At 40.0% G+C, this 12,116-nt stretch overlaps 1 protein-coding gene across 1 annotated transcript in view; it reads left to right on the top strand.

Moving 5' to 3' along the window:
• The window catches only part of Ccdc175 (coiled-coil domain containing 175), a 52,859-nt gene that overhangs the window by 3,221 nt on the left and 37,522 nt on the right, over nucleotides 1–12,116 (top strand). The window contains exons 3-5 of the mRNA XM_042682515.1: nucleotides 2,352–2,463; nucleotides 7,050–7,185; nucleotides 9,718–9,946. Coding sequence (XP_042538449.1) covers nucleotides 2,352–2,463; nucleotides 7,050–7,185; nucleotides 9,718–9,946 — 477 coding nt within the window. The remainder of the gene's footprint in view (nucleotides 1–2,351; nucleotides 2,464–7,049; nucleotides 7,186–9,717; nucleotides 9,947–12,116) is intronic.

Raw genomic sequence — 12,116 nt, 5'->3', positions numbered from 1 at the left:
GAGGTCTGAGGATAGTGGTTCAAAGCCAACCTGGACAGAAAAGTCCCCATGAGATTTTTTATCTCCAATTAACCACTCAAAAACTGGAAGTGGCACTTTGGCCTCGATCCCAAAGAGGCTCATGGACAACAACACCTAGGCCCTGAGTTCAAACCCCGCAACCTAACAACAACAACAAAAACAAAATCACATGCATGGTACCTACTATCAGTTTTCTCTAAGTTGCTTCTTTCACAGCAGATAAAAGATCATTTTTCATATTGTCTATTCCACTGGAATAGTCTTATTATTAATGAAAACAGCAGAACCTCTTTCAATTATAACCTAGCTCCTATCAAAGACATATTTAAGAAAAAAATTTAATTTTCTTCAATATATCTGTTTGTCATGTCTGAATGTTTCAAAGGCTTCTTCAGGATCAAAATGTTGAATGGTTCATTTAATTTTAAAATATCAAATAAGAATCTACTACATGTTCTAGATCTAAAAGTGTCGACATATAACTGTAAAGTATGGGAGTTGAGTCCACAGACGGCAGATAAAAATCTTATCACTTTATATCTTACATAATTACATGCAATTGTGGATGTATGGTACTTAGTCATATTTTATGATCCTAGTCAATTGAATAGAAACCAGTGTACACTGAAGAGTTTGTGTATGTTGTACTGCCAAGGGGTCCTATGGAAACTTTTCCTCTTCCTCATTTCTTTCGATTGTTTTTCTCCAGCATGTACAAGAGTCAAAAATACTCATTGTGTCTGATTAAAGTAACTAGTATGTATCTGTTTACTACCTGAGCTGTGAGACCTCTTATATAACAGAAAAATCTTTCCATTATTACAATAATAAATATTCTTTGAAAATCTGAGGAAGAAAAATAGGTAAGGAAAAGAAAGAAAGTAAAAACTGCTATGATCCCACTGCCCTAAAACCTTTAGTTAGTCTTTAAAGAATATCATACTTTCACAGTATATGTGATGTTTATATTGAACTTTATTTTGGCATTGAGTGTGAACTCAGCACCTTGTGCTAGCAATGCAGGTGACCTACTATCTGAGCTTTACTGTTTTTTGTTTTTGTTTTGTTTTTCCAAACAGATTGTTGAACTTTTGCCTGGGATTGACCTTTAGCTTGGCTAGGATTATAGAAGTGAACCACCATCGTCTGGCTTGTTTATTTACATGGGATCTTACTAAGTTGTTGCCCAGACTGGCTTTGAACCATGGTTCACCCATCTCTACTTCTAATCTATACTTCTCTACTGAGATTGTAGGCAGGAGCCACTGTACCCAGATGAATTTTATTTTTTAAAGAAAAACAATCTCAATGTATACACAATTATACAATGGATTGCACATGCACACACTCCTGTTCTAAGGATTGAACTCAGGAGCCTGGATACTGATCCTGACTTTTTTTGCTCATTACCACTTGAATCACAGTTCCACTGCTGCCTTTTTGGTGGTTATTTGGAGATAAGAGTCTCACAGGTTTTTCTGCCTGGTCTGGCTTTGAACTGTCAACTTCAGATTTCAGCCTCCTGAATAGCTAGGATTAGGCATGAGCCACCAGCAATCAGCTGTAACAGATTTTTTAGTTAATAAAATATATTTATAATTTTTCATGTCATAAAATAACAGTAGCTATTAACATATTTTATTTGAAGGAAAGAAAGAAAGAGGAGAGAGAAGGAAAGAAGGAAAGAAAGAAAGAAAGAGATTATCTGTTAGATTTTTAGAAAAATAGATTCTTCTATAGAAATTTTCTTTCTTTCTTTCTTTCTTTTAGCAATTGTTTTTAGCAATTGTTCCCTTCTTGTTGGAATATTTCCTTTTATGGTAATTAAAACTGTAGGCAGGAGAGAAACATATTAAGAAGATTTATGAGTAGAAGAAAGTAGAAATTAAAAAAAATAACAATGAGGCTTAAAAATTGGCTGTAGAAGCTGGGCTCCAGGGGCTCACACCTGTAATCCTAGCTACTCAGGAGGCTGAGGTCTGAGGATCGTGGTTCAAAGCCAGCCCAGCAAGAAAGTCCTTGAAACTCTTATCTCCAATAAACCACCAGAAAACTGGAAGTGGTGCTGTAGTTCAAGTGGTAGAGTGCTAGCCTTGAGCTGAAGAGCTGAGGGACAGCGCTCAGGCCCAGAGTTCAAGCCCCACGGCTGACAAAAAAAAAAAAAGGCTGTAGAATTTGTTCTTTTTCTGCCTTTTTATTCCAATAAAAATAATGGCAGTAGATGCTTAGTAAAAATTAGAGCTCAGAAAACATTTATAGAGGCTCATTTAGGAGACTACTCTTATTATTTTGGTAGATTAATTTGTTTTAATGTAACTTAATTTTTTCAGGAAGAAATGAGAAAGAACACAATCGATCTTTTGGAAATTGAGAGTATGGAACTGAGCAGGCTCTACTTCCTGCTGGAGACAGTGCCTGGTATCATTAACAGGGAAATGGAAGGTACTTCCGCTGTAAAGACTGAATTTATTTCCTATGAAAATAGAAACCAAGTACTTTTACTAAGCTGCATTTAATAGTTGACACTTATATAACTGCAACTAGAACGATTGCTTAAGACAGCATATCACTGATAATAATTTGTTTCTTACATTTTAAGAAAAACAACATATTCTATACAGAAATTTAAATCATTCCATGTCTAAGTAAAGATATATGATTAGCCTATTCCAAAGTGATATTTATCCAATTAAATTAGGCAGTTTGGCTAACTTAACCCTCTACTCTATGATTTGGGAGATTCTAGGAATTTAAGCGGCATAATCCAATATTGGTCCTTTTGTGACTTGCTTATTTCTCTCAGCATAATATCTTCAAGGTTCATTCATACTGTAGTGTGTATCAGAACTTCCTTCCTCTTAAAAGCTGATTATTATTCCATTTCAAGTGCTCACCACCTATCACTCTCTGCTTACCTAGACCCTGACTAATGGAGGTTGATTTTTCTACAGTTGTAAATAATGCTATGAACACTAGATAACAGATGTCTATTTGAGACTCTGTTTTCAGTTCTTTTGGATTTGTCTGCAGAAATGCAATGACTAGATTGCATGATAATTCTGAGTTCAGTTTTCAAGGAACCAACTCTTAGTGTTTTGCAAATGACTGCACCATTTTGCATGGCCAGCAGCAATACAAAGGGGTTCTAGTTTTACCATATCCTTGCTAACACTTACTACCTGCTGGATTGTTCTAATTTTTATTAAGCATGGGCTGGGACCACATTGTGGTTTTAATTTGCATCTTCCCACTGCTTAGTGAGATTGTACATCCTTTCCTGCCCTTATTGGCTGTTGGTATATCAGCTTTGGAAAAATGTCTATTCAGGTCCTTTGTCCATCGTCTAACTGGATTTTATGGGTGTCATTATTGTTACTGAGTAGTAGTTCTTCCTGTATTCTAGATACTAACCTTTTATTAGATATATACAAATATTTTCTCCCACCTCATGGCTTGTATCTTTACTCTGCGTATATAGACCTCTGATAAACAAAACATTTTTAAATTGGGGGGCAGCCTCATGCATCTTTATTTTTCTTCAGTATTAGAGTTTGGACTCAGGGAGTTCTACTGCTGAGCCGTGTCTCCATCTTTGTTTTTCACTGGTGAGTTTTGAGATAGGGTCTAGCTTTTGCCTAGGCACGCCCCTGGATTGTGATACAATGATTTTAGGTTTCCCATTGTTGCTGGGATAGTAGGCACACACCACTGTGACCAGTTTTACTCTGCTTAAATGGAGTTTCACAGACATTTCTCTCAGGCTGGCCTGAAACGACAATTCTCCCAATCTCAGCCTCCTGTGTCGTTTAGGAAGACAGAGGTGTGCCCAGATTTGTGTTGAGAGGGATCTCAACAATACTTTTCCGATGAGCCCACCTTAAAAACCACTATCTTCCCATTCTCAGCGTCCCAAGTATGTATTTCTCTCTTTTGTTACCTGTGCTTTTGGTATTGTGCCTAAGCAATCATTACCAAATCCGAAGTCTTGATGTTCTTTCTTATCCTAGTTTTCTTTTAACCGTTTTTTAAAATTATTATTGTTGCTGTTTTGTTTTGTTTTTGTACTGCTGGAGAAAAAAACCTGAAGACTCATGCAATCTCAGCCCCTTCGATTTTTATTTATAGTTTAGCTCTCCACTTAAGTTTGTGAATCACTTTTTACTAAAATTGTGTACGTGCGATAACTAACTTTCTTTTCTCAGCTGAAGAAATGTTGTCTTAAGGGTTGCCTTGGACAAAATAGACATGCCACCCCAGTTAACACTCTGCCCTGTCTGCCTCTGACATCTTGTGATTGGTCTCCATAAGGAATCAAAAACCTGGCTCCCCCACATCAGCAGAGAACATAAGTCTGAAATGTTAGCATAGCTCAAATCGCTTTCCAGTTTGACTTGTCCCTGGCCAGCCCTCTCTTCTCCTTTACTTCTCCAGAGGAGATCTCTTTCTTTCTTCCTTTCTGCCTTTCTTTCTTTCTGCCTTTCTGCCTTTCTTTCTTTCTGCCTTTCTTCCTTTCTTTCTTTCTGTTGTGGGGCTTGAACTCTGGGTTTGAAAGTTGTCCCTCAGCTCTTCAGCTCAAGGCTAGCACTCTACCACTTGAGCCACAGCAACACTTCCGGTTTAATGGTGGTTTATTGGAGATAAGAGTCTCACGGACTTTGCTGCCCGGGCTGGCTTTGAACCGAGATCCTCACTCAGATCTCAACCTCCTGAGTAGCTAGGATTACAGGCGTGAGCCACCAGCGCCCAGCCAGAGGAGATGTTTCTAAAAGCACAATTTTTAGAATCTGTTTCCTGACAAGCGCCCTTCAATAAGGAGCTCCTAATAAAAAGGAAACCACAAAAGGAACAATATATAACTTTTATAAAAGTAGATGTCTATCCAGGCATGGTTCTGTCTGCTATCTATAATCCTAGCAATCAGGAAGTGGAGAAAGAAGGATCAAGAGTTGGAGTCCACCTTGGGCTACGTATGAAGTTCAAGACAGGCAGTACTTGTCTTGAAAAAAGTAAAAAATAATGGTTGTTCCCATTACCCATTGGACGCCTCTCAGCTCCACACCTATACTTCATTGTCCTCTCCACAGTGGTGTGCCTGCAGTTTTCTTTTCCAACTGGTCTGTAGAGGGCACTGTAGAGCTACTGAAGTGGGGGTGGGAGTGGAGGGGCGGGTGTCTGGATGCTCAGCTTGGCAGCCTCAACTGTAATTCTGCAGCAATCCCATGGTCTGCAGTGCCAAGTAGTACTTCTTGGTACAGAGTCACAAAGACAAACCTCTCCTATAAAGAGCTTCCCTTAAAATCCCTTGGGCAGTTCTACAATGCGTTCTGAGGTGTGGCACTTCTGTGTGGACAAAAAGACCCAACACTTCAGAGAGCAGATTTCCAGTAAGTTCCAACAATCTAAAATGGTTTGTGCCCTTTTGACATTCGGTGAGCCTCAGCTTTCTCCAGTGAGGTCTGGAGGTGATGCCTTCTAGAGTTCTCTATCCCTGCCCCCACCCCGGGGCGGGGGGGGGGGGGGGGGGGGGGGGGGGTGCTTTTCATACCTCCTGTTATTCCTGAATCCTTTAGGACTGAATTCTCCTGACTTCTTGCTACTTGTTCCCTTGTTACTCGAATCTTCTGTTGTACTTAGAAGCCCTTTATAATGTAAACTGTTGAAACTTCTGTGAGATTAATGTCTCAACTAAACTATGACTGATACAGTAGATAACCAAACAGAATGTTTGATGCTAGTTTAATTTGACAGGGAAAATACACAAGCTACCTGAGAGAGAAAAAGTAAGACTTAGAAGAGTCTATACCAAAGACAGCACTAAAAGTGCTTCTGCTTTATTTCCTTGGATAACTTTATTTTCCATACAGAGAGTTCTATTTGTACAAAGGAAAAAAAGTTTTATTTTATTTTGCTTACATTAGCTATGGAGGGGTTATGCTTACATGTTCACACATGTTGACAATATATTTCAATTAGTCTTACTTAGTCATTCTCCCTTTTCCCCTTCCTGCTTTCCCAAAATATTTTCCACAGGTTTCATTATTCTACTAAGAAAAATATTTTAGAAGGAAAAAAAATCGTCTCATATTAGCTTATAAAAAAGAAACTGCGCCTGTCTAAGCAAGTGTTCAAAATTTCATGTATATTGTCCCTTTGTCATGAGCTGAGTAATTCTCTGAACTCTTATGTGATTACACTGCTTTTTAAATCTATGAGTGACTAGTTCTTTAACACCAATTTCAGGAAAGAGAGTCTGAGGCAATGTTTTTTTTTCACATGAATAGGTTTTAGGGAATGTAATCCCAAAAGAAAGGTGGGAAAAGAGACCAAGGCAGGGAAGAAGGAGAGCCACTATGGGGTTCATGATGATGCTAGCTTCTGCCAATTATAACTTAATATGATGAGAACATGCCTCTGAGACATAGTATTGCCTCTTCTTCAGATCTCATCTATCAGTAATACTTCCTCTTCCCTCCTATACTTTCTAGTTGTAGATGGATGGACAAGGTATCTAAAGAAATCCCAAAATGAAAACCACGCATGTAATCGTAGCTACTCGGGAAACTGAGAACTGAAGGTCACAGTTCAAAGCCAGCCTGAGCAGGAAAATCTGCAAGATGCTTTAATTTATCCACAAAAAGTTACAAATGGAGTTGTGGCTCCAATGGTAGAATACCAGCCGTGAGTGGAAAAGACAAGTGGGCACTCACACACACACACACGCACACACACACACACACACACACACACACACACACACATACACACATCTCATAGCAGAAACAATAAGAAGTCTCAAGCAAGAAATGAGAAGCACAAGGCCAGATGAGAATCACAGGTACTCTTAGACTGAAGTAGAAATGAGAGAAATTAAAAAGAAAAAAATAGGTAAGATTAAGAGGCACCAAAGTGATGTTAGAGCTGTCTGAAACACAACTTTTAAAATATTTCCAAGAAAGAAATGATTTGCAAAGCATCTACTATTGTGCTCTTTCTTAAGTAAATGAATAACATATCCTCTTGCCTTTAAGAATGTATCAGAGATGCTCGCAAATTAAATGTTTCGGAAATGAAAGAAATAGTGAGGAGAATTGTAAACATTGATAATGAAATAGCGTTTCTAAAGAAGAGCATACAGGAGCTGAATCACATGAATGAATCTCTACAGTAAGTATTGTATAAATCAGTACCTGAGCCTAGGGGTCTGGAGCTGGACTGGATAAACCCTGGTGAGGGCTTTGCCTTTTTAGCTGAACTGGGGCAGGGCAAGCTCACAGATCCGGATGAGTTGTAGAAGCTGAGCCAGGCTGATGAGGAGACTGGGGAGAGCAGAAATCTCCAATCACTGCAGCCTGGAGACCTGTGCCACTTCACAAGCGATCTTGTTTCTCAGCAGACTGTTTGGGGGGCTGGGGAAGCACATAATACTTGGACAATCATCTCTCATAGTAGAAGGAGATAGTGTTAATCACTCCACCTCACTCTAAAGATCTCTTGTTGGGATTATATTGCAAATATGTGTCAAACCAGGACTGTTGAATTCGGTTCCTCCAAAACATTCAGTTATTCGTCTTCTGGGGGCGGGGAGAGGACTAAGGATGGGGGTTGGCTTTTGGGAGAGAATTCCAGATTTTCTCAATATTTAATGAGATAAATTATGTGATTGTCTGGAGCTCCAGATCTGACAGCTCTTAGTGCCTTTCCCTTTCTTTCTGAGCTCCGCTGTCTCAGGCCAGCACTTTACTCCATAGGCCTCCTTTGCTCCAAAATCTGTAAAATAGAAACCACCCAGAGAAACATACATTCTGAAAGAAGAGAGCCATAAACCCCTTGGATAGCTTAGCACTGTAAGCAAATTTGCAAGCCTTTCTTTCTTTCTTTCTTTCTTTCTTTCTTTCTTTCTTTCTTTCTTTCTTTCTTTCTTTCTTTCTTTCTTTCTTTCTTTCTTTCTCTCTCTCTCTCTCTCTCTCTTTCTTCCTTTCTTTCTCTCTCTGTCTTTCTCTATTTTTCTCCCTCTCTCTGTCTTTTTCCTTCCTTTTCCCATCTTTCTCTCAACTGGGTTTTGAACTCAGGGCCTTGTGCTTATTAGGCAAATGCTCTCCCTCTTGAGACACACCCTCAGAGTTTTTTGCTTTATTTTTTCTGATAGAGTCTGAGGTTGGTCTCACACTGAGATCCTCGTACCTATAACTCTTTTTTTTGGGGGGGGGGGGTCTGGTCTTGGGTTCTGAACTCTGGGCCTGGGCGCTGTCCCTCAGCTCTTCAGCTCAAGGCTAGCAGTCTACCACTTGAGCCACAGCGCCACTTCCGGCTTTTTTATTTTTTTCTGCTTATGTGGTGCTGAGGAATCGAACCCAGGGCCTCATGCATGCAAGGCAAGTGCTCTACCACTGAGCCACCTTCCCAGCCTCTATACCTCTTACATAATTGAATCACAGGCAGGACTACAATACCACCCCACCCAGCTTTATTGATTGAGATGAAATTTCACTAACTTTTTGCCTGGCTAGATTCCTGAGTATATGGGATAACAGGTTGTGAGCCACCATTATCAGCTAAACAAATCTTTAGGGAAAGGCAAATTATAAACAGAAGGTGATTACTTGACAAGCTAACATTGCCAAACTATCACCATTTGTTGCCACTATTTTTCCAAGGAAGATTGTGGTCAAGGTACCCACAAACTCTAATGAGTGGTGATCATCTCCCTTTCTCTGGGTGGCCCTGAGAGACTTGAAAGAGATAGGTCTTTGAGTGTGATTTCCCAGGTCCCACATTCTGCCTGGAGTGTGCTCTTGGTCCATTGCAACATTACCTAGGTAGGCTTTCTGATCTGACTTCCCTGATTCTCCTCAATCCTGCCATCTCACTAGGCATCTTCCCTGGGCTTCTTTTTATTACATTTCTATTAATGAGATTGACCTCTGAAAAATAAATTGCCCAACAGCCTTTTTTGCATTTCCCTGAGCTTACAAGATGCCCTCAGTCCAAACATATACAATTAAAGGTCTTAACCTTGGAGACCATATAAAAGAAAAAACAAGTCCTTTACATTGCAGGAGCTTTAAAAAGTAAAATGAAAAAAAAAGGCACTATTATTCTTTCTTCAAATCATTTTATAGTTAAACTTTGGGTTGGATCCAGCTCCCAACATTAAGATTTTTCCTAGTGTGGTCAGCAATGAATGTGTGAGGTTAATGATCCCTCTTGTGTTCAGATCTGTCTGAGAAGGTAAGAAAGCTCAAATGAGCTCTCCAGCAGGTCTGTTTGTAAAAATAGCTTTATCTTGGATACACCATATAAGGCTATAGCAGCAACGTCGCTGGAGATGTGATAGGGTTAATACCCTTTATTTTCTTAATGACATGCCTGGTTATGATAAGACAGACATGAGGATGATACATAGCGAAACATTCATCTGGCCAGATCCCACTCACCTGTCCTAAGTGATGTTAGCTTGATGCTATACTTTATCCAAAATATTCTGCAATTACTACCTAGTACGTGAGGATGTATGGGTGAGAGGACCAGATTGTCCCTTGTCCTATGTTCTGTCTTCATCCCAATCAAGTTCAGATCAGAAACACAACCAGAAAATAAACATCCCATTCCCTTTCTACGAGAACTCACCTCACCAGACTTCAAATTCCTTTCCCAAATGCCATTCTTTTCAAGCTGGAAGTGATTCTTTCCCCGCAGTGAAAGGCAAGAAGAGCTGGCAAAGGAACATCAACATTTTGTCCAGAGCCTCAACGGCACAATGGAAGAAAAAGCTATGGTTAATGTTTTCATAAACGAGACCTATCACACAATCAGTAAAAGGAAAGAAGAAGTAGTGGAGCAAAAACAATGGATACAAGACACACACTGTGTAATGGAAAAACATGAATCACAATATTTATTAAGAAAAGAGGAAATACAGACAAAGGTAAGTGGCACCATGTATTTTTTAAATACAGAATTATCTAGAAGCTGAAGGAAGAAATAGGCAATAATGTATTTGTCCTCAAGGGTGGTAAAAGATTTTTGTTGTCTTCTGTGTCATTGGGAGTGGCAGAGTGGAAGGCTTGGGAACATTTGGAACCTCTTCGTGAAGATACTTGATTGTGTCCCAGGATCTCAGTTCATGGAAAAGAATATCAATGGTAGGATTTGTGTGACACTGGGTTGTTCCATAGCCTGAGATCAGATATTTTCCACCATACAGTCTCGTTGCTCTTAGCATTCTTGGCATTCTTGGACAGGACCAGGAAATCCATGTGCCAGTGCCTGCTTTTCCTTCCAAATGAATCTGAAAGAAGAGGGACCTTTTGCTGGCCAGTCATATCTGGAGCCTAAAGAGCAAACACTATGGAGACCAGCAATTTTGTGAGGGTGGGGTCTGTTTTCTTTTATTAAACTTTTGTTTCTGACAGAGGTTGCACCATGTTCCATGTGATGCTAAAATTAGGGAGAACATAGACCATGGCCAACTTGCTTGAGTCCTCTGCATCTGATGGACAGACCACACCTTCCATGGATTTATTGACATCACCAGCAAGTGAGGGTTTTAGAACAAGGTTCAAAAGAGACATTGGCATTTTCATACCCTGCCACAATAGCACTGAGGAATATTTGTGCCCCTCCCACTGTGTCTGTCCCTCAGCTAGTTTCTATTCCCTCCAGTGAGCCCAGAATCTTCAAGATGGCTCTAAACACTGAAGTTACAAAGGTGAAGAGTGAGCATCTGGCTGGGCATAAGTGGGCAAGGACTTCAGGGCAGTGGAGGAGTCAGGTGGGGATTCCTGTCCCTTCTTCACATCTCCTAGGACCAGAACAGTCAGTCAAGGTGGCAGCTCTTGTGAGTTTTACCCACCAGAAGGCAAGTCCTACGTCTGGTTTCTTCACTGGCATATCCTAGCACCAAGAATAGGGCCTGCATACCAAAGGTAGGCATTTGAACTTCTAAGCTCTACAGGGAAGAGTTTTTGTTATTGTTGTTTCCTCTCTTTCAGTTTTCTAACACAAATGTTAAAACCTTCCAAAGGAAGCTTAGAGGGTCTTCATATAGGAAATTCCCAGATCTGACGGGCTTGTCTGTAACCTGGACAGCCAGTCTGAGTCACACCACCAAAATATGTAATTATTCAATGAATCCAAGTCAGAACAAGGCACACTTAATCCCTAACTTCCTGGCTAACACATCAAATGCATTACCAGGACATTTAGAGCAACTAAACAACCTCAGATCTTGCACCTGGAAAGAGAAGAATTCAGGCAAGATGCAAGCATAAGCAAAGATGATAGGAAGGTTTATTAGAAAACAAACATGACAGAGAAAGAGAGCCATAGCATAGGCATACCACAGGGAAGATGGCATTTAGCCTATGTCTGCCATCTTGGGCCATCTTCAGCCATCTTCTCTTCATTACAAGAATTGGTCTGGGATTAAATGGTGAGAATTAGATGGCTTTCTGATTGGCTGCCTCCTTTCTGTTGCCTGTAAGGTTGTGGTGCCAAAGATTTACTGTCCCATCCTTATCCTCTCATTCTTTTGTCTTCTTTTTAAACTTTCTCATTCCTTTGTAGCCCATTCCCCCAACCCTCCATTTCATTGTCTAGCAGATTTTGGTTTATCACCTTATTTTGCCATTTGAAAGCTATATTGACTACACCTCCCTGCCTGTTTTCCTTCTACTGCTATATGACTTCTTCCTTGTTGTTATGTAAAGTCTCTGTGGAAAGGCCCACAAACTTTTCCTGTAAAAGGCCCAATAGTCAATATTTAAGGCCGTATAGTCTCTGTCACAGCTACACACTTTTGCCATTTTCCCACGGAAATTGATATAAATAATAACTAAATAAATGTGAGTGATTTTACATGGATGATGGTAGCTAGATTTGGCCCATAACACCTTACCTCAGGTTTGTCTCCCAGAAAGAAGGTACCATTTAAAAGGCTATCAGATACGAGGAGAAAGTCCTGGTTTAAGCTGGCTTAAACTGGTACAGCTGGCTCTTAACTCATCAACAGTAACTTCTAAAGTGGGTCTCCATGACTAGTTAGTGCAGTGACTCATCTTTCCTTCCACCTTCCATTCCAGTGTGATCTCCCTCAC

This window comes from Dipodomys spectabilis, unplaced genomic scaffold (assembly GCF_019054845.1).
Source record: "Dipodomys spectabilis isolate Male_0828 unplaced genomic scaffold, ASM1905484v1 ptg000073l, whole genome shotgun sequence".
NCBI lineage: Eukaryota > Metazoa > Chordata > Mammalia > Rodentia > Heteromyidae > Dipodomys > Dipodomys spectabilis.
The sequence above is the reverse complement of the archived record's forward strand: the minus strand, read 5'-3'. Positions and strand labels throughout refer to the sequence as shown.